The sequence below is a fragment of the Pundamilia nyererei genome, unplaced genomic scaffold, assembly GCF_000239375.1.
Source record: "Pundamilia nyererei isolate P.nyererei 1_Seehausen unplaced genomic scaffold, PunNye1.0 scaffold00103, whole genome shotgun sequence".
NCBI lineage: Eukaryota > Metazoa > Chordata > Actinopteri > Cichliformes > Cichlidae > Pundamilia > Pundamilia nyererei.
The window spans coordinates 467,586-494,978 of NW_005187504.1; the positions used below are offsets into that span (position 1 = coordinate 467,586).

At 41.0% G+C, this 27,393-nt stretch overlaps 1 protein-coding gene across 4 annotated transcripts in view; it reads left to right on the forward strand.

Annotated features, from left to right (window-relative positions):
* LOC102205918 (nuclear receptor coactivator 2-like) overlaps positions 1–27,393 on the forward strand; it is a 50,136-nt gene that overhangs the window by 17,431 nt on the left and 5,312 nt on the right. For 3 of the 4 annotated variants that reach the window (XM_005740737.2, XM_005740740.2, XM_005740738.1), the window contains 15 exons: positions 8,944–9,054; positions 9,663–9,835; positions 14,244–14,347; positions 15,328–15,505; positions 15,803–15,985; positions 17,064–17,165; positions 17,569–17,709; positions 18,327–18,474; positions 21,028–22,246; positions 25,496–25,730; positions 25,876–26,097; positions 26,237–26,422; positions 26,509–26,614; positions 26,697–26,865; positions 26,957–27,277. In XM_005740737.2, coding sequence (XP_005740794.1) covers positions 8,963–9,054; positions 9,663–9,835; positions 14,244–14,347; positions 15,328–15,505; positions 15,803–15,985; positions 17,064–17,165; positions 17,569–17,709; positions 18,327–18,474; positions 21,028–22,246; positions 25,496–25,730; positions 25,876–26,097; positions 26,237–26,422; positions 26,509–26,614; positions 26,697–26,865; positions 26,957–27,277 — 3,579 coding nt within the window. In that variant the 5' untranslated portion in view covers positions 8,944–8,962. The remainder of the gene's footprint in view (positions 1–8,943; positions 9,055–9,662; positions 9,836–14,243; positions 14,348–15,327; positions 15,506–15,802; positions 15,986–17,063; positions 17,166–17,568; positions 17,710–18,326; positions 18,475–21,027; positions 22,247–25,495; positions 25,731–25,875; positions 26,098–26,236; positions 26,423–26,508; positions 26,615–26,696; positions 26,866–26,956; positions 27,278–27,393) is intronic. The other variant, XM_005740739.2, reaches the window with a different exon arrangement.

The following is a 27,393-nucleotide window of genomic DNA, read 5'->3' on the forward strand; positions in this document are numbered from 1 at the left end:
GCAATTGAGTTAGCATCCAGGCAGGCATGTTCAATGTTATTGATTCCTGTCTATAATCGATCACGCTCTCACATTACATGAAGCTGCACATGCCGAGTAATGAGCAGCTGCTGGCTATCTAGCCAGCTAACAAGCCATCTGTGAACAGTTTATTTAGAGTTATTATTTTTAATGTCCCTCCATTTTGATGCTATGATAATTACTCTGGCGTTTCTGCACGGCACTTGCATCAGATCATCTTTCACTCAGCTGATTTTCTTGGGTTTCTGTCAATACAGTTGAGTTTCTGCTTGTTTTGCCTCTTGTTCCCTTTTCTAACTTTGGGAGAATTATAGAGACAGAGATGTGCAGATAATTTGCTATTTAACTCTAGTTCAAATTTGATCTGATCATTCTAATTGTAATCTGTTAGTAACAACAAGATTTTTCTCAAGTTGATGTGATGACGTTGAAGATGGCCAAAAAAAAAAGGGGGAACAGAAAGAAGACTGAGCTAAGGTGGCTGAGCTATGGTGGTGGGGGTGATTATTTAGACAAAAAAAGGAGTGCTGGTTGAAGTGAGCCAGTTTGTACAGCTTGGTTTTTACGGGGACTCACTTCTCAGCACACAGAAAGGCATTTGCTTTTCATTCCAACACAACAGCGTCAAAAAGTCTTTGGAAACTTTGACACTTCAATAAAAGAAGGTCTGGGCAACCAGGTGGCAAGAGAGGTAACTGTGACCAAATGTTTGACGGGCTTGATTGGCTGAGAAACTCCTGTGTGTTCAGGTGGAAAACCGGCTGTAGGGATAGACGTATACTCGTGTCAAATTTGCATCCACTACATGGGCGTAATGGATACACTGGAAAGAAACAACACTGTGAAAGCTGAAGTGGAAGTCAGACTGTGCAACCCTCTCAAAGCCTTTCATAGGGTTTTTTCCTCTTGTTCTTGAGGTGCAGCATCTGTTCTGGGATTTCAAATCTTTGATGTACAGATTTTTTGATGTTAAAAGAAAAAGAAGAATTACAAAAAGAAAACAAAAGAGAAAATTTCATAATGTTTCAATTTCTTGTTCGCTTTCATGAGGAAATATTTTGCAAGAGGTGAATTAGCTATACCAACAAACGATCATATTTATTGAATTAAACTAAAGATTTACCGACATGTTGGAGCTGTCAAGACGATGCTGTTGGATGATTTCGTTTGGTCTTCCAACAGGATGTTGATTGAGGTGTTGGATAGTATTATGACCTAAATTGTTTGAACAGCTCTTTAGCTATATCCATGTGTGTCGTAATGTTAGCTATGCTATGGACTATCCAATTAAGATGTAAGGCTTGATATAAGCAGGAAATAAAAAAGCTCTTCTTAAATAAGACTTAGTGTGACATCTGTATCAAATATACATATGTCACATATGATTTATGTTGAGGAAACAAACAAAACAGAGTTTGTTTAATCATTACTGGACTGAAATTTAACATCAATCTAATTAGGTTTGTTTTCTTCTTATTTGTTGACACACATTAGGGGTTTTTTTTTCATATGGTCTTATGCTCTCAAATGCTTCTTTTCTGAGAGGTTAGTGGAGCAAGAAAAGGAACGACAACAGAGTTTAACACACAAAGGTGCAACAAGCAAGAAAGATGGACAGTTTATATAGTTTTTGACATTTAGTTTCATTACACTACAAATACATTTTTGTATATTATGACTTTAGACTACAATGCAGCAAAGCTAATGACCAACAAAAGAACAAACATGAACAAGAATAGCCCACATAACCGGTTATTCCATGTATCATGGCCATTTCCCTAAGTGGCAGCAGTATGTGTGCATCTGCAAAGCTCAGCAGAGAACCTGTGTGTTATCATCCTTAAGCCGTGTTGTAGAATCTATCCTTTTTGGCACATATGTGTAGTCTAACTGGTAACTGGTGTTAGTGCTGATTTGTGTTAGCTCAGTTAAACAGCCTTCTGGAAAGTCTAATATTGTTTGAATATTTGCTGACTCGGCTCCAACGAGCCTCAGGCGTCAAAAAAGAAAGCAGCTGTACCAGTTCATCCACTGCTGTCTTTCTCTTTGTGGCGACTCTTTCTAGTAAATCAAAAGCTATTTGGTCATTTAAGGTAGTGGTTACTTGAAATGACTAAATAGTTATTGAAAGCAAATATTGTAGCTACTCAGAGAAATAAAGCTAGATATGCACAATACAAATTGTCACCAGTAACTGGAGAAGAGCCAACCATAGAGTCACCTGCTCAGCATCACCGTGGCACCAAACAGCCGCGATGTACATAAAGAGATTGGACTTGTTGACGTGGACACGCCAACACGTAGAAAGCCACATACACAAACACGCTCACTGTGCATATGTCGCAGGCCTTTCAGTGTGGGAGAAGCCAGTGTTCTTAATCCAGCTACAGCAGGGTATTAAATCTACTTTATGTTTGTGGGTTTTCTGGCTTTTAGACAACAGCCTTAACAGTTTACAGACACCAAAGGGAGGAGGGTCCTTACTACCAAATACCTCTGTCAAGCCCACTGGTGTCTGATTGCTAAATTGATACTGATTTTCATCATTTAGTTCTTTGTTTTTGCACTAGCAGTAGTAGGGAAACAAGGCACTGAAGTACTAGTCTTCTATTATAGTGGACTGTACTGCATTTGTAGCTGTGACTCCTCTTCACAGGTTGCATTCATAAAAATAATTATTCGGTTTTATTTATTTTTTTCATTTCTAGAGGTTTGAAAATAAAATTTAATATTGATCTGCAAGGAATAAAAAGTAAATTAAATTCAGTTTTATGTAACACCAAATCAGGAAGACACTGGCTCAAGGCATTTTTATATTGTGAGGTAAAGACCCTACAATAATACAGAGAAAACAGAGAAAACCCCAACAATCATTTGACTCCTTTAAGCAAGCACTTTGGTGACAGTAGGAAGGAAAAACACCCTTTTAACAGGAAGAAACCTCCAGCAGAACCAGGCTGAGAGAGAGGCGGCCATGTGCTGCAACCAGTTGGGGTGAGGGGAGGAAGTTAGGATGAAGACACGCTGTGGAAGAGAGCCAGAGATGAATAATAACTAATGATTAAATGCAGAGTGGTGAATAAACATATCGTGAGTAAAAAAGAAACACTCGGTGCATCATGGGAAGCCCCCAGCACCCTAGACCTACTGCAGCGTAACTAAGGGAGGATTCAGGGTCAAAGGTTTGTGTAAAGTCTTAAATATCATCCTTTGTCATCAACCTTTTTGAAGGTGTACTATAAGAGAGAGTATAATAACTACTAATAGTACTACCTACCATGCTTATATGCTTCGCAAATGTATGAAATTACACACATATATGTTAATTATTCATCCTTGAGGTGACTCTTTTTGTGTTTTGGCGCTTTATACATGAAATGAATTGAATCCGGATGGATTAATGTGTCTGGGAGGAGTGATGCATGCATACTTTATGATCATTATAGTAAGATGTAAAACCTTTTCACAAAATGCAAAGATCTCCAGGAGGAGCTTCAATAGAGTAGCCACCCACGGCGAGCTAAATTGTGCGTAACATTAACTGACGGACTCAATTAATTTCTGGGGATAAAAACTCTGACATTTGCACAGTAAATGTATTAGGACATTAAGAATAAACATGCAGGTTTTCCACTATTCCTGCAAAAAAACAAACAAAAAACCACATTAGCTTTAATTTTGTGCTGTCAGTCATTGCATAAGACTGCGTGGTCGTTGTTATTTTTTCTTTTTTTTTGTTACACGCTGAAAACCTCAATTAGTCTGCACACTAAAGCCTGGGGATGACTCATTACCTTAATAACAATCCATAGTGCGTTTTACTTCCATGACAACTATCATTTGGTCAGAGTAGGTCTGTCATGCATATGGTGATTGTGGCATCCTCCTGACTTCCCAGCCATTCCCTGCTGAACAACAGGTCTTGTAATTATCTCTAATTTACAGTAGTAACAGATTTTCCAGAGGTTTTTTCTCAGTGTGCTATTTTTGTTTACTTCTAAATGGGAGTCGGGTGTGCTATCGCTCATCTTTTTTTCTTCCCACCTGATTTCCATGTGGTTGCAATCCAATACCTACATGCTCTATACCTCTGTTGCACAGTGGGAATTATGGGGAAATTCCTGGAAAGCTGAAGGCCGCAAAGGTAGTTTGTATTAACTAAATGATAATGCCCCTGATCCACTCATCTGATTGCAGACATAGAGATTTAAACCCAGTGTTTTGTTCAAACTAAACAGAGACTACAGATGTGTCCGTTTCCTCTTCTTTAAAAATAAGTAAGGGAAGTAAACAACAAAAACACATAAGTGAAAGCTTCACCCTGCACTCACCTCTGTAACCCCCATCCCCACAAACTGAAAACAAAGAAACTGAGGAGCCGTGGTTTCTACTGGAGACAGGGTCCACTTAAGCAGGCAGTGATCAATCCTCAGCTTTAATTTCTTAATGGCTGGTTTGACCCTCTGGCCCTGGCTCTTCTCTGCTTCTCAAATTGTTTTTAAATGGCTTCACTTTGCGAAGCTCTTGGCTCCTCTGATTGCATTAGTATCGGGCTGAGCGGGGTAAAGGCTTTTGTCGCAGGCTACATTAGTGTTAATTCATTGTGTGCACGTGTGTGTTTGTGTGTGTGTCTTTCTGTGTTTTTATGCCACATGTCTCATGGATGTTCTTGTGGATTTGGACATGTGTATGTACTTCAGACATTGATTGAAGTATTTTAGTGAAGCTGATTGTGAGGAGTAAAGTGACTTTGTGTGTGTGTGTGTGTGTGTGTGTGTGTGTGTGCCTTTCTCTGATTGACTGAATCTTTAAGCGAGGCTTTCATCAACTTTTGAGGTTAGCGTGCTGGACTCTCGTGATGATAACGTTAACTTCACCGTCCGCTGAACATAATAAGACTCTTTGTTTTGAAACTAACATCACACTTGACGTCGCTAACCTTTGTTTAATTAACTTTTAGAGAGGTGTTTCCTTTTTTTCCTACTTAATCCAAGTAAATGGATGTCTTGCACAGCTCGAGGGTGGAAGGTTAGTTTTGGTACTTGATGTTCAAATTTAAATATCTCCAGCAATGATTGACAATCAAGTAATTAACTCACACGTTGTAATTTCCTTGTTTATTAGGATGCTGATTACACTATTAGGAAAGAAGTGGGTATTGTCAAATGACTTTCTGTTCATTTGCATATGCCACGTGAGAGTTGATCAACTTGGCATCAATTCGTGTTAGCAAAATATGTTTGCAAAGCTAACTTTAAATCAGCTGCTGAGTACTGACAGGAACTAGAAAGTATAAACTTTTTCCCATATGAGCTCCTCTACACTGGCTCCCTGTTAAATCTAGAGTCAAATTTAGAAACTTAAAATCCTTCTCCTCACATACAAGGTCTTGAATTTTTAGGCCCCATCTTATCCTAAAGACCTCATGTTACCGCACCTTCCCAGTAGAGCACTTTGTTCTACGACTGTTGGCTTACTTGTGGTATATTTAAAAGTAAAGTGGGAGGCAGTACCTTCAGCTTTTGGGCCATTCTTCTGTGGAACCAGCCTCACCCTCACTTCTTTTAAGATTAGACTTAAAACTATCCTTTTTTGTAGTTAGGGCTAGATCACGTCACCTGGAATCTTCCCTTAGGTTTTCTGCAATAGGCCTGGGCTCCTGGGGGCTTCCCATGATGCACTGTGTGTTTCTGCTTCACTCACCTTTTTTCACTCTGAGTTTATAAACCACAGAGTATTTATTCATCAGGTATTATTAATCTCTGGTTCCATCTGGCCATGGCAGATGTCTGCCACTCCCAGAGCCTGGTTCTGCTGCAGGTTCTCCCTGTTAAAAGGGCGTTCTTCCTTCCCCCTCCCACTGTCGCCAAGTGCTGGCTAATAGGGGGTGATCTGATTGGTGGGTTTTTTGAGGTGACTATTGTAATTTGGCTTTATATAAATGAAAGTGAGTTGAAAATGAAGACCTATAACGCTGAAAAGGGAACAAAGATGCCATTGATACTATAGAGAGCTAATAAACTATCTTCCATCAAACGACAGATGCAACGAAAGCAAAAAAAACCCAAAGTTGTTGACCCCCAATTCAATAATTTAATGATGTAAGTCAGCAGGAGCCAAAATGGGTAATAGATTTTCTTTGAACTGCTTCATGTTCAGAAAAGATATCAAAAAGCTGCTTTGACTCAGAAGGCAGCACAAAATTTCAAATTCCTGTTTTGTTTATTAGACTGTTTGCTTTCTCATGGTTGACCTGACCAAAAAAAGTAGTCTAAGTTATATTTTTAACTTACTGGCTACCAGACATGACGCGTGTTCTCAGTCTAATGCCTGTGTATGGGAAGGCATTAGAAAGGGTAATTACGGTGGCCAAGTGGACAGAGATGTTTGTCTCTCACCATGACCCTCATCACTGCTGAAATCTTCTGTATTTCACGTAGACCTGCTCTTTTAATTATATTCTAGTCATCAATCAGCAACCATCACCCACCATTAAGTGTCATCATGTAACCTACAGTAGGGACGCTAATGTCGTTCTATTTTTAATAACTTTGCAGTGTATATGTGTGTTTCTTCCTCCACATTTATACAAATCATAGGACGGCTAAGGATCCACAGCTCTGGTGGTGCTTGTAGCCTAATAACAGGACAGTCGAATGGTCACATTGCTAGCACACTGATATTTAGCAGGTACAATGCTATATGTAGTCTAGCATGTTGGTAGTAGTAGATGGAAGAGTAATTACAAAGTAATTACAAAACAGACGTTGAACGGTCCAAAGGAACTGCTGGTGTAGCTGGAGGGAAAGTCTGGCCATAAACAAAGTCATTATAATCAGTCCTTTTGAGACAAATTCATTCAGTGGTTGTCAAGATGGCAGTGCCACTGTCAGACAGGCATTTTATTCCTAAAGCCAGCCTGCTAGCTTTTCTAAAAATTGGCTGATGGCACGAAAAGTTGATAGCTAGCTGAATCACAATGATAACAGCTCATTAACAAGGGCTCTCTATGCATTGTGGGAACTATCACCACATCCACAGCCAAAGACACCACTTGGCAAAAACTGACTGTTTGATTTTTTTTTTTTTAATTACTTTTTTTAAAATCACATTATTGATAATTTTCTGCTCTCTTGGTGTAATAGGGATATATTTTCCTCCTTCCTCAAGCCTGCTAATTCAGAACAGCAGATGCTCCTCCTCCTATTTTCTTCCTCCTGTTACCCCATACATTTCCACTTGTATTATTCTGCAACACTTGCACTTGCCAGCTTGAAGGCTGTGTGAGAAAATGTTTCTGCAGGCCCTTATTTATTTCTTCCTTTATAGGTTTCTTTTGTTTTTGTCTCTCTTTACTCTCCATCTCCCTCCCTGCTGTTTTTCTTTCCTTTATCCCTCTATCCTGCCTTTATCTGCACAGTATCAGCCCCTCTGACGGCCTGTTATGTAATAGTCAGGTGATGGGCTGGCCCGTTGAAAGGCCTTAAAGCCCGACTGTCCTAACAGACACTGCCTCTGCTCCTGCTTGTAACTGTTGGAGTCTGTCTCATCTGCAAATGATTGTTAAAGATAACAGATGTTTGTCACATCTATTCTGTCAATTTGTAATCAGTATGTCCTTTTTATTACCTCAACTCCAAACCTGTGTTATATTAACAAAAAAGGACACGCCAGTCCTTTGAAAGGCCTGAACCTGAAGCAATTTTTAACCGTTTCTTGGAAAACAGAACTAAGCGCCAAACAGCTACCATAACACACATCTGCAATTTGAGTAATTTAAAGTAAAACTGAGGGAGAAATCAGAGAGTTGACCATGTTAGGCCAACAAGGGTTTTGTAAGCAGTGTTTTGTAGGTCTAGCCACATGAGGTGACCATATGGTGTAACTTTCCCTGCCAAGAAGTGTTTCATTTAAATGCCTTTCCACCTGTCTATACTTTGCTTCTTTTCGGTCTTACCCAATTCTTTCAAGATGGCAAAAATATTCTTTAAACAACTTGGCTGTCGTCATTATGACTGCTACTGAATGCCTTTGACTCAAACACCATAAATGTTCATGTAAGAACAGTGAATGCCTACATGAATTAGCTGTTTCTAACTGAAGTAATTATTGACACCTACTGTATTCCCACTGGGCCTCCCACATTGCCTGCGGGCACTTTACAATAGCACATTGTGTTCGGGAGTCACGAGCGCACTCCCTCATTATACAAAATGCAGTGTGTGTACATCTTCAACGCATTGACTTTTGCCTATAAATAATGAAGTGAAGTTCATCAAGGAGTGAGACGAGCACTCTTCACCGTCAGTTTTTAAGGATTTCGTGTCCACGGTGCTCAGCTGCACTTGTGCTGCTTCAATCTGGCGCATCGAGGTTATGTCTTTGTTTATTGAGATTTACTGTAAACACTTTGGATACGTTTGAAATCATGAACACATAAATGTCCAAAGGACTCTATAGTTTTTCAGGCTTGTACTTTTGCTGTGAGAATTTAAATATTATGACAGGCAGCTCCAGTAACTGATCTACCTTTGTATTGCTTAAACAAGTCCGTGGTTATTATACTGTTGTACCTTTATATTTGATAGTTGCTGTTTATGCCAAAACATGTAACTTATGTTTTATTTTATGGTGATTTTAAATGAAGTTAAGCCTTCAAGCCACAGTTCTCCAGGCAGGCAGCTCCATCTGCACCACTACATGCACTCATAGCGTGTCTCACATTCCTCGTGTCATATGGAGAGCATACTCGGTCTAAATTCTCATCCCAGTCTTCTTCAATTCCTCAATAACCCCAGCATCCACCTGTACACTCCAGAGGGCTATATGTACGCATTATTTACCAATTTTATATGTAACAATAAGCACGCTAAACACCAAACTCTAACTACAATCTGCACGGGTTTGCTTTTCTGCCTCCAGGTGCTGATATCTGCTGAAGATGAGTAGTGGGAGGGGGGACACCCCAGAGCCCCCCAGAGGGGGAGACTCTCTGAAGAGGAAGGACTGTCAGTCAGACCTCCTGGGGCCCAGGTAAAACCTTTATCCACCACACAGCCTCATGATACACTGTAATACATAAATGACAATAACAATTAATCAGAACTAAAGCCTTATTACTTCCTTATAGAACACTTGATTATTAATTATATAGCTCCTCATTTTGGTTGGTTAGATTTTTGACACATTATTAAATAAATAAGTAAGTAGTTATAAATGGCATGATAGTTTATGGCTCATTAAGAAGAAAAGGGAGTGATTAATGTGGGTCACAATAGAAAAATGCTGCTGCAGCATCTTTGTATACCACAAGTTGACTGAATGAACTGTTGTTTGATGGTACGCTGCAGACTATAATGAGGACACACTGATGTTGCGTCGGAGGTTAAGAACTTAATTTTACTAAGTGTCTCTTTGTCTCCGAAAAGAGAAGTAGTCAGTATGGAGAGCACGCGAGTAACTCTCGGATATGTAGAAACCTTTTTGGAAACTCAGTGTAAGATTACTGCACGGTGCAGCAAAGTCCTCGGCTGTTATATCACAGCTATATTATCATACAGCGCAGCACCGTTGCAGTTATTGTGGTTTTGACTTCATTAATTTCTTTCAATGATGTCGTCATTTCCCTCCTTATCCTCCAGCCCTAAGAGGAGCACTGAGAGGAGAAACCGGGAGCAGGAGAACAAGTACATCGAGGAACTGGCAGAGCTGATCTTTGCCAACATCAACGACATGGACGACCTTAACGTCAAGCCGGACAAATGTGCCATCCTCAAGGAGACGGTGAAGCAGATCAGGCAGATCAAGGAGCAGGGTGAGGATATGCTCTTGTGTAATAATAATAACTAAATGTTAATAAATGTGCTTTGGCGCTTGTGCTTGGAAAACCAAAGACACCCAGATGTTTTTGATTTGCCAGCGTTCAGGGTGTTTGTCCGTAAAACTTCTCAAATGTACATTTACAAATAAGAAGAAAAGGCAGGGGATCCCCCAACGTAATTACAAACAACAGTCAAATAGTCAAAACTAACTGCTGGTGGAGCTGGGGGGAAAGTCTGGCCATTACCAAAGCCATTAGAATCTATCCTCCTGTGACAGTTCCATTCAGTGGTTGTCAAGATGGCAGTGCCACTGTCAGATAGACAGTTTATCCCTAAAGCCAGCCTGCTAGCATTTATAATTAATGACTGAAGGCAAGAAAAGCCGATAGCTAGCTGAGTCATGATGAACAGCTCATTAACAAGGGCAAGCAAAGCCACACACTCGTTTTTTGACTTGTCAGCATTTCCGTTTTTATCTTTTTGGTCGTTAACCAGTTTTACAATTACAGAAATTTACAAGAAGTCACAATATCTCCAAAGTAAGTACAACACTACAATCGATGGAGAATTTCTAGCAAAAGATGTTCCTGTTGTGAAGAAAAGTACCAAATCACAGTTAACCTCAAAGTTAACAGCACACGTGCTGAATAGTTTCATCTGCCTTAATTACGACTCCAGTTTATACACGTTAAAAAAAACGAACTCCTAACATCCCCAAAAAAACTCCCTGACTTGGTAGGAGTTACTTTAGAGACTACTGATAGAAGCCCTGAAGAAGAATATGATGAGGACAGTTATGAAAAAGACCATGTTTGCAGAAATTGTATTATACAAGTGTAATAATAAATGTTTTAAGAATAACAACTACTCCTTTTGGTGAAAACCAGTGCCTGGAAGTGCCTAAGAGAGAATCTGTTCAGCAATCTATTTTAATGAGTCCAGATAAGTTGAGAAAATTTCACCTTCTAACGAAAGCAGGAAGTTCAAGGAAGATCAAACTCTCAGATGACAGTTTCATAATCAAAGAGAGTCTATTCATGTTTTCACAGTCACAAACATGGAACAATTGCCTGAGGAAAGCGTTGACATTGGAAGTGAAGAAGCATAAATAATATTAAGTCTGTAACAACTTAAGTGCTGCAAGCACATAAACTGAACATGTAATTATTGAAATGGCTTTCTGCTCTTCTTACGTGTTTAACTGTACAAAAGGAAACCACACTAATGACAACTGTCAGCACAAAACTGTCTTTTAGCATAACTTTAATAACACCTAAGTCTTGAAAAACAAAAACTCTGGCTCCGTCCTGCATGTAAGTCCCCATCTTCTAGGACCTGCAGTAGACTCGACAGACCGATGCGGAGAGAGGAAATGTGAGTGTAAACACAGACTCAATAATGACAATGTGTGTGTGTGATGATGGTGAGACAGACAGACAGAGGCAGGGCTGTTATGTAACACTGACCAACATGATGTGAGTCTTCAGAGGAAAGCGGGCAGACCTGCCTTCATCACAGTCTCACGATTTCCTCAGCTCCTGCACGTCTTCCCTTTAGCCCTCTTCCTTTATCTCCCAACTTTTCTCACCACATCTCAGTCTTCACCCGTTGCTTTTTTTAAAACACGAGTCCCCCTTTTTACAGTGTCATTTCATTTTAACGCCACATTTTTCATCATCACTTCTTCCCTCATTTCTTCATCCTACCAGGTTCTTTCCTTTCCTTTTTAATTCTTTTATGTCCTTATCTCCTTTTTTACCCTTCCTCGGTCTACTTTAATTCCTTTCAGTCATTTTCTTCATGTTTTTCTTCTCTTCTTTTCTCCCTTTTGTTTATTCACTCTTTCAACCTTGATGTAATTTTATCCTTCCTTATCCTCGTCTTTCTCCTCTTTTCTTTCCCTCCCGAGCTTGCTTTACCCACTCTTTTTCCTCATCCTTTTATCTTCTTTTTCATGTGTTTGTCCTTTCATTTCTGTTCTTTTTTTATCCTTTTTTCTTCCTTGTATTTTCTTCTTTCTTCTTTGTTTGTCTTGTTTTATACACTCTTTTATTCTTCTGTTATTTTCTATATTTTCCTTTCCTCTTTCTGTTAACCTGTTGTATCTTTCATGTCTCCTACACAGCCTCTGTCTTATCTCTGTACTTCCATTTGTCTCTCTTGCCCATATCTTTATCTCTTATCTTTGCTGTCTTCATCACTCATTTTCTCATGGCCCCTCTCCTCTTTTAGTTCCTGTGGTCAGCCACTTGGTGTCCATGTGTCATGGCGCAGTTTGCATTTGAAAACAACAGCTGAATAAGCACACACACGCACACACACATACAAACAGATAATACACACAGCTGCCTGGTCAACTTCAGAGAGCCACTATTGTCTGCATCTTTTTGACCTGCTGAGGTCGATTTCACACAAAAGTTATGAATTCAGACAAAAAAACATGTCACATGTCACCTGATGGAAAGCTCACAGAAACAAACAGGTGAGAAAATAGCATTGTACGTACCCATTCATGATAGTCAGGCGACAAGGTGTGTGTTTATGTTCTTTGGCTCACAGCTCATATTTACACTTACTGCAGGGTAAAATTCTAGATGATGAGTATTTGTGTAGTGAGCGTGCACTACCATATGAGCGTGCCGTGTCGTTGGTTTCTCACTCAGATGCAAAAACACGAGTGATTAAAAAAAAACAACGCTCTGCTTGAGGCTCCACAAAGGGGATTTCACTAACCAGCGGGTGACATCCATCTCTATGTTTAGTAATGACTTACTGTAAGCAATCAGTTGTGTTGGCACTTAATTTCCTGTCTGTTACTCAATTAACCAGTTAATTATTTCAAATCTCAGCTTCCTAAGCTAAATAAGCCAGTGCAAAGGATGGGTTTGTTTTAAAGAGTGTTAACTAGCAATGAAAAGGGTGTAATCATCATCCGTTGTCCACCAAGATATTTGGAAATTCTGCATTTAATACATGGCTAAAGAAAACTGTTCTTTTCTATTGTGACACATTTTTGCAGCCTGCTTTGTTTAATGTAAAACGTATATAACCATATATTAGACATTTTATATTCATTTAGAAAAATGGAATCTCACCCACTTGATGGGAGATGGATTTTTTCCCACCCTGCTTTGTTTAGCTGAAGTTGTCTCATTATTCAAACTGCTGCTTAAGGTGTTGGCTTGAATAAAGCTGTTTAGATCTAATGAGCTGTGCGTTCGTCAATACTGCATACTGCATTATGTATAGTACACAGCTGTTAATATGCAAGTTTGACTGCTAGTATTGAGTGTTTTTGCTGTGATGTTTAGCTTGAAAGTTATTTTGATTATGTAAGCTTAATTTATAGGCAGTGGTATGCAGAATAACTCTTTTGCTTCTTCGTGCAAATTGGGGCTTTGGGGTCCAAACCTGAGTGCATAAATTGATCGTGTCAACTGGAGTGTAACATATTTATTGATTTAAAAAAAAAAATGCTGAGTACTATTGTAATACCCTCCAACGTGCACTGCAGAGCCACCCCAGGCTCTCTGTGACAGGGTTTAAGGCTGATGACTCTGTACAGCTCCGGTCCCACAACAGGAATGTCAGCTATGTGGTCTAATGGGGCCATGGGAGGCTTAACAGTCCAGTGGTACAACCAGGGAGGAGAGTGGAGACTGGCCTCTAGTATGGCTACGAAAGTGTAAAATGTAGAAGGCATTAGAGTAGTGATACCTGCTGCCCGCGACATCCCCACCACTGAAACCTACACAGGATCGTGCTGCTGGAAGATTGGTTTAGAGTTTATATAAGCACAAGGTTAGAGTAAGGACTAGCCAAAGAATGTAATGTGTGAAAGGTCTTGGTGTACATAAAAAAAACAGTCTCTGAGTGGGTGTGTGTTTGCCTGAAGGCTTCATCATCACAAAAACAATACTGTCAGTGTTTTCTGTGAAAATAAAATACCCACTAAGAGGGAGAGCTACAGTGAAAGCTTCGGTCTGACAAGATAGTTTTCCAAGAAAATGAGCATATTTCTCTGATACACATACAGTGAGCTGGTTCATTGGAAACAAGCTTTCCTTTTGATGCTGCTGACATGCTCCATCATCAATGAGTCATGCCTTCATTAAATAACTTCAAATGTTTCGTGCAGTTTTTTTCTTGATCTGTTCCCTGTTGGATGGTAAAGGAATGTAGGCTATTTTTATTATTGTTATTACCTTATCAATACTTTTAATATTGATTAGGTGTGTCACAGTAAGTGTATACTGAAGATAACTATGATTTTCTACAGATTTTTTGCCCACAGTAACATCGAGGAGTGCAAATCTCAAGTCGTTACAGCCTTGCGTTGAAACCATTGAACAAGAAGATCTTTCTTGACTCGGAGATGAAATTTTGTCATGTCTGTTACAGAAAAGGCTCCGGTGGCCGATGCAGAGGAGGTGCAGCAAGCAGACGTCTCGTCCACAGGCCAAGGTGTTATTGATAAAGACACTCTTGGGCCCATGATGCTGGAGGTGGGTTCAACCAACAGTTTGTGGCTACAATACATGTGTTGGGGGAAAAAATGACAGCCATGACAGTCATATCAGTAATAATCAAAACAAGCTATTTGTAGGCACGATGGTAAAACCAAAAAGGATTACTGCTTTTGCTGCTGCTGCCAAAACTGAGGACAAGTGAATAGTTTCAATTCACTAATCTAGTGCTTCATAAATTTATGTACTGTGACAATGATTATGAGAGCTTCTCACTGGTTTCTCATGCTATCGTCACAGCAGTTGAAATAGGGCAAAAATGCAAATGCTAAAAAAGGAGATCTGACCTCATTATGGCTGCAAATATTTCATGTATGTTGACAATTTAGAGCATCTTCCTGCAGCGACACAGACTGATAAGAGTTTCTGTGACAAACTCTAATGCAGTCATCCAACCTACTTGAGTGTGAGTGTGTGTATGCACGGGTATGTGACGACGTATAACATGGGACCCGGTGAGGTATAAATACCTTTGTGAAAAGCCAGATTAGAAAAGGAGGGGCGGAGCCTGACCACACATACAGACAGGCTATATATAGCGTTCACCAGCAGCAACGCGCACCGAGGTGTCGGCCTGGAATCTGTAAGATAAACAGAATTCAAGCAACATCTTTTTTCCATTATATTCTATTCTGCACCGGTGTCAGGATACCTTTGTGCAAACATGGGTGTGCTAAAGGAAAAAAAATCACAGTCTGTGCATTAAGGTGGAAAATGAAAGAAAAAATACACAAAAAATCACACGGCGGTCACTGGGATGTGCTGCGGTGCCTCGAATCATGCTCGGTATTTGAGAATATTAGCATTTATTTGTAGTAGATATCCATCTAAACTTTAACTGAGTTGTAACGTGAGTCTCTCCCAATTTGTCTTCTTCCCATTTTCCCTTTCTTCCCCTTCATGTTTTCTGTTGGCTCTCTATTCTCTCTCTGTCATCCTGTCTTCACATCCACCTTCAGGCCCTGGACGGCTTCTTCTTTGTTGTCAACATGGAAGGCAACATAGTGTTTGTGTCGGAGAATGTCAGCCAGTATTTGCGCTACCAGCAGGAGGAGCTGATGAACACCAGCGTCTACAGCGTGCTGCATGTTGGAGATCACACAGAGTTCATCAAGAACCTCCTGCCCAAGAGCCTGGGTGAGAAAGTTATTGACTTTGGCAGCACTGAGAGAATTTTCACTTTCTTTTTATCTTACAACTCGGCCATGTTGATAGAAAGCAGAAAAAGTGATTGGTTTAGATCATTTTTCATGTTTTGTAATGGGTTGTGGCTAGTAGCTTACTGTTGGGAGCATTTCCTGCTTTGTGAAATGAGCTTTTCTTGTAGCTTTTTTATCTTATATCGAATTTGTTTGATGCTGCAGTGTTTATGTTGGTAATTTAACATGCTCATGATGTCTCCTCTTTGTTTTGGCATCTCTCCCTGTCTCTCAGTCAATCATCGCGATTCGTCCAACAGGAACAGCCACACCTTTAACTGTCGCATGTTGATCAACCCTCATGCTGACGGTGAAGCCCGGCTGACCTCGGATCAGCAGGAGGCGGCGCAGCAGAAGTATGAGACCATGCAGTGTTTTGCTGTCTCTGAACCCAAGTCAATCAGAGAAGAGGGGGAAGGTATTGTCTCTCCTTATGCCAGTATACTTGTGTTTTTTGTCACTCTTTTCTGTCCTTTTATTTTTCTTCTTTTATTTTCTCAGATTCACCTGCTCATTTTCCACTGTCATGCCTTTATTCCTCGCTTCCTATTTGCAGTCCCCGTCTTTATGTCTTCTTCTGTCTCTGCTGATTTGGTCCCGTTTTTTGTTATTTCTCACCATGTAGTAGAGTGACTTTGGCCCTTTCACTTGTGTGCACTTCTTTTACACTGTCATTTCCTTTTTTTTTTTTTCTCCACCACCCAGTCTGTGTCTTGACTTTCTGTCACTTTCCTATCACTCTTACCATCCTGGGTCTCCCAGTCTCTTGTGTCCTGTCCTCCTTCCATCATCACTTCTCTCTATTTTCCCTCCCATCCACTGGAAGAGACTAATTAGTGTGTGGCACTTTGTCATCTTCCCATCTAATCTAATCACACACACATGCACATTAGGGAAAAGAATCTGTCTGCCAATCTAATTTTAGATGTCTGACAACCAGATATTGTGCCAGTGTCTCCCACGTCAAGAGGAGGATATCTGGTGGACGGAGTGAAGGCTGCAGGTTGAGATTTAGGTTGATGTGTAGATTGACTCTGACTGAGAGTAGTGCTGACATCGATGTCAGGGGTGAGGTCACAGTTGTCCTGTTTGATTTCAGTGCTGAGGTGAAGCTGTGGGTGTGTTTGATGTTAAGGTTGTGGAACAGACAGGGTTAACAAAACTGCTGAGAGTAAAGCTGAAGCTGCTTTAGTATTCGATCTAGGCTGGTAGAATGATGTGGGTAGGAGGTATGATGCCCCAGCCGAGGGGATGAAGATACACCTGGGAGTCACACTATTACATACACCTGTACAGTTTAACACATTCCAGTTTTTAGATGTTTATAACATTCAGTTTTTCACACATTCACCGACGCTGTATTGACTACATTATATTTTGAGATGCTTCACTATTGAAGGTTACTAAAGCTATAAGAGCCTTTCATTCGCAGTCCCTGTTGCATTAGAAGCAGGACTTATTCTATAATGTAACCTGTTTATTTTTCAATTTTGCAGATTTCCAGTCATGTCTCATCTGTGTGGCAAGAAGAGCCCCTGTCAAAGAGAGACCTGTGATGCCCACGTATGAGAGCTTCACCACACGCCAGGATCTTCAAGGTACATCTGCAGGGCTACGTCCTGGGTTAATATGCTGTATGATCTGTGGTAGCTTGCCAGCATAAAATACAATAAGAATATGTTGTTAGTATCTGAAACAGCTTCAAGTCAGCCTGGAAATGATGCTACTGTCCTACTCAAAGACATGGCTTTCACCATTGCTGTGCTGGTGTGGAATCTGACCACCACCAAAAATTTTGATAGCTTCTAAAAGCAAATTTTAGGTAGCAAATGATGAAATAATTTCTATTGGAAGAAAATAAGAGCAGACAGAATATTTTGGCTGCATCTGTGAAATCCACAGATGTTGCGGTTCCATCTTTGGGTCTATATGTATTTTGATGCATATTCTAAAACATGACTAGTAATCTGCAAATATCAATGTCATATTTTACCGATTCAGGTAAGATCACATCACTGGATACTAGTCAGCTGCGGGCATCCATGAAGCCAGGCTGGGAGGACCTGGTTCGACGGTGCATTCAGAGGTTCCACCTGCAGAATGAAGGGGAAATGTCCTTCGCCAAAAAGCACCATCAAGAGGGTAAAACAGTTTTCTTCACATTCATCCATCTGCTTCCTTCCACTTACACAGCTCCAGGTTGTAAGTGGGGATAAGCAACGGAAAATGGTCTTCATAGTTCATAAATTAGTCATTTTAAGCTAGAACATGTTCATTTTACTTAATAGAAAGTTTGAGTTGTCTGTGTTTAAATCTTAGGAAATAACATTTTCTGCCAAAGGTACATTTTATTATCATAAATATCCAATAATGATAACTATTGGTCTATTTGTACTTATCCAATTTTGGGTTGCAGTGGTGCTTTAAACTACCAGCAGGATTAGTCACAGGACTAAACATACAGATAGACAACCATTAACACTCACACCTACAATTTGGAATCGCCAAATAGCCTGACCCATGCACGTCTTCAGACACACAAATAACAACACAAAAAGGCCCAAGTCTGGATTTGAACCCAGGACTTTTTTTGGTAATTCTACTAACCACTGCACCGCCACTCCACAACAGCTACACTTTTCTGTATTTTTTTTGTTACCTCTGCTACCAGAAATTATTTCCCTCTACCAGTTATACTCAGTATTTATCATTCATATAATGATGAAACCTGATTTTTTTTTTTGTTGGTTCCCTTCCAGTGTTGAGAAACAGCCATGCGCTCAGCCCTCTTTACCGATTCTCCCTGGCTGACGGCACCATCGTCTCAGCGCACACTAAGAGCAAACTGGTCCGATCTTCAGCAACAAATGAACCACAGCTATACATGTCCCTCCATGTCCTGCAGAGGTACCACTCACTCTTTCTTTTCCTTTGTCTTCACTACACGAGACCCAGTGCCCTTTATGTTTCATTAACTTATTGTTTTGCTGAAAAGAAGATATGTTGCATTTTTCACACAAAAGATTTTGAGTTTCTTGCCATGAAATATTTCTTTTAGATTTAAGACAATCAATGTAAGGTTTAGCGCTAAGGTTTATCTTGTTCTAATTCCAACAAAAAAACATTGACAAGTTGTAGTAAATGTGTAACTACAACCAATTGTAAAAACATATGGTCAGAACAAGTGACAATTATGTCACACACATAAGACTAGTCATTTGAACAACATAAGTTGTTCAAATGACTACTTAAAAGCCTAATTTACAGCAGAAATATACTTGATTGGTACATCTGGTACATAAATTACTTTTGGTCTTTATAGCTAATTTCCTCTTTCATAACAAATATAGGAGCATGACCATTTAAAAAATAAATCACCTGTTTAAATTGTAGGTTTAAAATTTGTATCATTAACCATGTGGCTCCATCTCCGCAAATTAAATCTCTGAACCAGACCTCTTGTTTGACCTGCTCTGTTTGTGCCTGTGTATTGTGCACACCACTCAAATGCTGCAGAGACAAAGGACTCTGCCCTGAAAAGCTCATCTTCCCCAGCTTAAGTACTCCCAGGCCTGATTGCTGAGTGCTACTCACTGGCTCCGCAGAGAGATAGGCGTTACCTAAGACAGAGAAGAGAGCAACACAGTATACTCACACAGCAAACAACAACGGGCCTGCTGGGGCCTTAAAAGTGCCCTTCAAAGGATTTTAAAGCAGTTAGCTTGGCTCTCTGCTGGTTTAAAGATTAAAAAGTCCTGTCCAAGTATGTCATTTCTTCTTTTGGTGAGTGGAATTCTTGTATTTCATTAATGTGTTACTTAACATCTGTATCTGTGCTGCACAGATAACACCAGCAACCAGACTTGCTGATATTCCACCTTTTTATCCAAAAAGGTCTGATGGTGGCACCCCAAAATGCTAAAATCAAGAATGGGAGAGTCTTTCCAGATTAAGCTTCATATCTGTCCTCCAGTCAGAGAAAACCTTTAGATTTGAGGAGTTAAGTCATATGATTTCTTGTTTATGAATCTTCTGATCACCCTTGCAGCTGCCACTTAACTCCATCCAAGTGCCAAGTTTCTCTCTTCCTTATTCAAACCAAATTCTTTCCCCAAATTGCCTTCATCCATTCAGAAAAAGCGACATACTTATTTTAGTTAAAGAAAAAGATGTACTTTTGTGTTTTTTTACATTCCCTAACAATTTTGGTCATTTTCTTCCTCATTTGGTTCTGTAGTTTGCATTGTAAACAGAGAGTCTCTTATACAGAGTTGTCATCGTATGTTAAAGCCAAAAGTCACACAAGAACTACCAGCCAGTCCAGTCCACAGTGCCCTCATTCCTCCTTCCCTCCACAGGGAAGGATTGCGACTCTACCAACATCCAAGTGCTGATTTGAATGCTCAAAGTCTGGGTTTGGACAGTGGTCAGAAAACAATGCCAGGACTGTTACCCAGAGTGTTTGTGGATCAATGGCGAGAACTTGCCCTTTTTACTTCCACAAGTTTCACATTGAAAATTATTGCACTAGAATTCAGCACAATGAGAGCTTTGTGTGTTTGGTGGAGCTGAAGCTGATTGATGTTTGAAAGTCTCCCTCTGTTACAGTTACTCCCTCTGTCTCTTGTTACTATGATGTTTTCTCACTTGTGTATACTCGCAGACCTGCTCTGGTTGTTTTACTTTATGGTGTACTCTACTTAATCCTTACATGTGACATCGTTATCACTTATTCCAGAATGTTTTGGACTTTGGACTAAAAGACTGATGCCTCAGTCTGTAGGCTCTGAAACTCAGAATCAAAGTTCGTTGCCTTTCTGTTTATACCATCACCACTGACAAATCTAACTGGATAAGATGTGATTGAATGGGCATCTTTGAAGATACAATAATATAATTTTTTTTCATCTGCAAAAGCTGTATTTGAGTGTGATTCAAGAAAAAGCATATCAACTCTACTACGTCTTCACCAGGCAAATGTTTAACATGAAAAAGGGCAAGGTGCAGGATACTAAGGCACCAACACACCAACTTCCTTTTCAGCCATTCGAGAAAACAGTTCTCCCCAAGATGACACTCCAAAAAGAAAAATACATGCAGCAGGAAGGAAGGGGTCTATATTTGAATGCAAACACATTGCGCAAAATTCAAAAGACACTGGTCACTAGAAAGTGTTGGTCAGTAGAATCTCCCAGGGATGATGGATTGCACACAATAACCGTAGGTGGTATAATAGAATTTTATTTGGACGTTTATATCATTATAATAGAGCCTGCTTCACGTTAAATCTTTATTTTCATCTCTTTTATGTATAACTGTGTGACATGTGGCTTGTAGGTTTTATCCCTTATGTTTTGTCAAGCTTTATCAGCTCAGCATACACACTGAGTCTGCATATCTACATACTGACAGCACATTACTGAATAGGTCTCATTCTTGACTGTCTTCTTTTTCATCCAGGGAAAACGGCAGCATGACTGCAGACACATCTGCCAGTCAGGCTATGGCCAAACCAATGACCCCAACCAGTATGAGTGTGTCTTCTCCTTCCCCTGACGCCAGTGTCACCAGCAACACACACTACGCTGCCACAGCCTCTGGCAACCTTGGACGTGGTTATGGAGCTATGTCAGGGCGAGCGCCTACGCCTCAGGGAAATAGCCATGCACAAAAGCTGGGCAGCCCTTTAGCCTTGGGAAGCCCCAGTATCACCTCAGGGGCCCAAGGTGCCATGTTGTCTCCTCGTCATCGCCAGAGCCCCAGCATGCCAGCTAGCAGCAGCAGCTGTAGTAGTCCGCATCTCCCCCAGCACCCCCCTGGCTCTTTCTCTCCTGCAGCCAGCCTCCGATCGCCAGCCCCTGTGTGCAGCAGCACAGGAACCAACCAAGGGTTTAACTCTCTTAGCGCACTGCAGGCTCTCAGCCAGGGCCACAGGATTTCCCAGGGACTCGGTGAAGGACAGCACCCAGAGTCCCCTGACAGAAAACCAGTTGGCCTTCAGAGCCCTCTTCACAGCTCCAACCCCGGTAGCCAAAAAGCCAAGAACAATATAAGCTTAGAGGTTGACCTATTTGGAACTTTTCAGGAGCAAGACCTTTTGACATCCCAGAACCAGGAAGGTGATCAGGGGGAGGGAAGAGATGGTGACCGGGAGAGTCTGGGTGACCTTAGTGATGCGCCAAACCAACTTCTGAACACCAAAGGCCATACCAAGCTGCTCCAGCTGCTCACCACCAAGTTGGAGCCCTCTGATCCCTGCTCACCAACGGGTGCTTTCGGAGATGACCAGATCTGTAAGGACCAGCTTGGTGGTGTAGGTGGGGTGGGACATAACAACCACTCCACCTCTTTAAAGGAGAAACATAAAATTCTTCACAGGTTGCTGCAAAACAGCACCTCGCCCGTGGAGTTGGCCAAACTAACAGCTGAAGCAACCGGAAAAGATCCCATTGGTCCAGAGTCGGCCTCCGGGGACAGCATGACCGCTCTGGGTGAACTCTGCACAAAACAGGAGCCAGGGAGCCCCAAAAAGAAGGACAATGCATTGCTTCGCTATCTCCTGGACAGGGATGATAACAGCATCCTGGATAAAGCCATCAAGATAGAACCTGGTGAAGGACTGAAGCTCTCCAGCGTTAAGACTGAGAAACCAGAAACAGGCTTTAACATGGAGCCACAGGTCAGTAATTTATCAGGCAGATTTATTAACTACTGGTTTGGTAGCGTCAGCTTGTTTTTTGTTTGCCCTGTGTGCTCGGTTCAGTTCCGTTTAGTTTTTAAATGCTTTTTTTTTTTTTAGGTTTCAGGTGGTGAAGCTCAATTATTTCCATGTATTTTCAGTTCCTTTGTTACATAAAATAGCCTTAAATATTACAGCTTTCACGTTTCAGTAGTAGTTGTCGTAGCTTCCTGCTACAATATGATGTCTTTACTACATGTAACATCAAAGTCATCAGCTGTTTCTCATTTACAACGAGCATATTGCTGATTAATTCTTGCTCCCTCCAAACTTAGTCAATTTAAAAATACTTTCAAGTATCAGCCTAAGAAAACAGCACTTTTAAGTCATAGTCATTGTTACAAATGCTACACAGTCAGAGGCCTCAATATTAGGAGTTTTTACTAACTACACAGGGAGCCCTGAATCCCTCAAAATAAGCACTGAGATGCATCATTGTCTAAGCAACACATAACGCTACATCTGTTTTAATAGATGATTCAATTTCTTGGGAAAACTGTATTGTTAACAAATCTTTGTAATTGCTTAAGGTTCACATGAACACCTAAAAGTAAGAAATGTGGTCGGTGATGCTCGTTTGTTCTGTGAGATCCGTGTTGAGTTCCTCTTTAGACAGCCAATGGCACACTGCCCCCCACGCTCCCAGAAACACAAGATGCCCTGGCAAAGAAAGCAGAGGAGTACTGTTTAAAGGCTTAGGCATATGTGTGAGTCAGTGTGTGTGAGCGAAGAACAAGGGAAACCAATACTGTATGGGAATGAGATTTCAAAAACACTGCACAGGTCTCCTGTGTGGTGTCTGTGTGTCTGTGTGTGTGTGTGTGCAGAGTTGCAGTTTCGCTGGGAAAGTTTACTTACTGTGTTTGAGGCATATCTTGCAGGAACAGCAGAGGAGTTGTGTTGCTATGGATCAGCACACATGTAGGTGTGTTTGCGTGCATTTGTACAAGTGTGCACGGCTGCATGTGTGGTGTGCCTGAATGTTTAAAAATATCCATATGTGTGCACATCACAGCATCCTAGAAGAATAAACCATGATGTCTGCCACCAGTTAATAGAAAACTTTATAGATTTGTTAGATTTGGAGGGTTGAATTTTTTTTTAAATAATGTTAAATCCCATGAACATTTTTTAAACATTTATTCCAGGAACCAAATGGGCATCATCAGAATAAATATTACATATGAAAACTTTATCTCAGTGGATGAACATCTGTCAGTGGACCTTGAAACAATGGTCAAAGTCTATCCATCTCTGGTGAGCATGTGTCACTAGACCTGAACTGAACCTGACAGTTTGTTTAAACATGCTTTAACAATTCTGTGGCTCATCACTTAGACTGTATTGAAAAGATGGACACAGTGATGTCACCCACAAATTTGGGGACTCCATTTTTAAGCCTCGAGATGAGCCTCATTGTCACTGTAATCTGTTTTTAAACTACATGTTATGAGCAGATGGTGGAACTAACTGAAAAAAATTAGGAATACTGTACACCTTAGCAATCACAAAATAGTCACGCCCTAAATCTTACACTACGTGTTGTGTATTTTGCCATACATTTGATGATAACTGACTAAGTTAACTTGCTCCACTGAGTATTTAGAAATAGCTGTTGACACCACAATGGCTGACCTCATTAAGGAAATGTTTGTTTTTGTTAACAGGACTTGTCCTCTTCTGGCTATTAGAATGACTCCAGGTTTAACTGGCACTGGAGAAGCACATCCTCCTTTTATAGACACACTTTATGACTTATCAGGGATATGTAAACTGATCAACCATAAATCCACTGACATATGATATTGATATGGAGTTTGGTTATTATATTGACACCTGTTCAGGGGTGTGATGTGCCAGGAAGAAAGTGAGCAGTTGGTTTTTGAATTTATCAAGTGTAAAGATCTGAGAGACTACAGAGAAATCCTCCTCACAGTTCACCTCCTGTTTCCTTATGCCTATTGGATCCAGGTTAATTAGATGTATGCTAAAATAAACTATAACTTCAGTAGATTTTTCATATTAGATGTATAAGACTAGAGAATCTCCAAAACAGCTCATACGGTGGGGTGTTGCCGACGTGTGGTGATTAACAGCTACCAAAACTTGTCCAATGAAGTACAGCTAGTGAGTCAGGAGCTGGGTCTGTTGACCAATGGAAATTAAGGCTTGATCTCATGGCAGACCTACTGTAACACCGACTGCTTAAAGTTTAGGCTAATAGCAGACACCCGCAATTTTTTGCATCAACATGTAATCATTTGCCCACATTAATATTATGTATGTGGTTTCCTTCAAGTGGTTAAAAATTGCTAAACCCAAACACATCATTGGTTTCAGTGTCGTAACCCTCTATCCTGCTGTTATTGGTTAGTTAGTAAATCTGTATTCAGTTCAGATTGTTGCTTATTGACAAGGCAGGTGCATTTATGGTAAAAGTAAGCTACAGGAAGTGGCCAATGGAAAATGACTGAAGTTCAGTCTTTCGGAGAATAGAGGCACACCTATTAGCAGTACTATATTACATATGAGCACCATGCTAACAGCTAGCAAGACCACAGGAGTTATAAAGCAGGGTCCTATTACAATGTTATGAACAGCTGAACTTCTGAAATAATAAAAATAAATATATTTTTTCATTTACACATTTTTTTTCTTTTTTACTAGTGTTTCCTTTGGTGTGTGGCCATTCTGTTTTCACCTTTCACTCTGTATCTGTGTGTGTGTTCTCTTGGTGTTAAACAGAGCTGTGATTGGGACTTACTGTACATCACACATGACCTCATTAGCACCAGCAGTTTATTTTTAGCTCCTCCTCTCTTCATCAACCAAATGGCCAGAGGCAACCGTATAGTGACATACGTTGTTTGAATTATGAACTAGTTTTAGTGGCATGCCAGGATTACCACAGCATATGGAAAAAAGACATGAAACCACATGATGTTACATCTACTTTCGAACCCTATTTCTGCACGTTGTCACATGAAAGCATGCATTTTTTTTCATTATTCAGTTCCCTAAATGTCAACAGCCCTTCACTGAAAATAATGTTACAACGTATGTTTGGATGTAATGCAGCAATGTGGCACACTGGTGCTACTGTCATGTGATGTAAAATGTGTTTTATGTCATTTTATCCTATAAATAATCTATTTATTAATCCTGTTTTTTCCCTGTGGCTGGTCTCAGACCAATGAGCTCGAGGACCTGTTGGATAACCTGCAAAGTGGTGGCCAGGAGCAGCAGCCGCTGTTCCCCAGTCAACCACCGACCAGGGGTGCTGATCCCTCGTCATCCTCCTCCTCTTCTGTGCCACCTGCCTCCTCTGTTGACAAACAGACCATCATCTCTGACATTCTGCAGATGAAAGACAGCGGCAGCCCGCCCACCCAGCACAGACCCTTCCCTCCCATCATCCCCGCAAGTACGTCTGCAACACAGTGTTTGTGTTTGACTGAATTACACCATTCCAACATCTTGAACTTGCTAAATATTGAGAAAATCTTCAGATTGTCACTAAATATGTACAGTACTGTATAGGGAATAAAAAATACTGTTTTTCCTCCTAGCAGGCTTTAATGGTCCCAGGCCCAGCCATCCGGTTCAAGGTGGTCCTCCAATAAGGAGCATGTCTCTTGACAGCAGCATGGGCCCCTCCCCTCACACCAACAGGCCTTTCCCTCCTCAGCACAGGAACAGTAGCCCATACCACTTAATGCAACAGCAGCAGCAACAAGGCATGATGGGACCTCACGCGGGCATGGCTAACCAAGCTGCAATGACTAACACAGGTGAGGCAGAACAAGATATAACTTTGAGGTGTATTTCTGGCTATATAGCAAATATGTATGTCAAATACATATATACACATATATACAAATACATATATAATACTAAATAACCTTTGAATGAATCTTTTCCCCATAACAGGAATGCGTGGCTCTATGCAGCAAGGTTGGAGTCCCCAGAGGCCCATGGGGGGCTCTGCAGGCCCAGTAATGGGCCAGGGAGTTGGACCTGGTCGTATGGTTCCCAACATGAATGCTGCACTCCCTGCAAGAGGCAGTGTTCCATCTGGATCCAGAGCCATGGTTAATATGCAGATGATGAGCAACGGTAAGAGAAAATGGGCAAATAACAGAAACTCTTCTCTTCTTGAATTCTACGCTGTTTCTGATATTCTGTGTATTTTTCCCCTGCAGAGTTGGACATGGCAACGCCTCCTTACCCTCAGCAGCAGGCTCCACCTAATCAGACTGCTCCTTGGCCAGACCGAATGATGATGGATCATTATGGAAATCCAAGCAGGTATGGCATAAGAGAAGAGTCATCATAAGCAGAAAATGAAGCACTGAATCTAGTGTGATAATAATGCCAACTTACCTTCCAGGCCACCATACAGTGTCCCCCAGGAGGATGGCATGGGGTGTTGCGGCACAGGGTCTGAGGGCCAGCCAGATGAAGGCACTCTACTGAACCAGTTGTGTTCGGTGCTAAAGGACTACGAGGGTCTAGAGGAGATTGACAAAATGCTGGGAATCCCCACATTGGCAGGACAGGTGAGCTCCTTTAAGCCACTCTATGCTAAACATATAACCTGTTTTGGAGTTTTGGTAAATAACATGTGAAGCACTTTTCACCACTCTACAGGGTCATCTGCCAGACCAGGACCAGTACCTGGGCTCCTCGGACCCAGCAGCTGGCATGAAGCCTCCTCTCTACAGTCAACACTATGCAGGTCAGGCAAGTTATGGTGGCATGCCTCCTGATGGTGGTTATCACGGCCAATCTATGGGAAGCCACATGGGGGCTCAGAGAATGCCGCACGCATGTTATCCCCCAATGATGAGAATACCTGGAGGTGCAGGGCCGAGGCAGGCTGGCATACGACCAGGGGGGCCTAATCCTATGATGCCCCCACAGCCCAATAACCTGAGGCTTCAGCTGCAGCACAGACTCCAGGCTCAGCTGGTAGGTGGCGCCAAATATTTGAATTTCAATCTTTTATTTTTTCCAGATTTCCAGACGTTTTACTGTACACAATATAACATTGATGTTGCAATACTGTATTACAGTGTTGGTTGTGC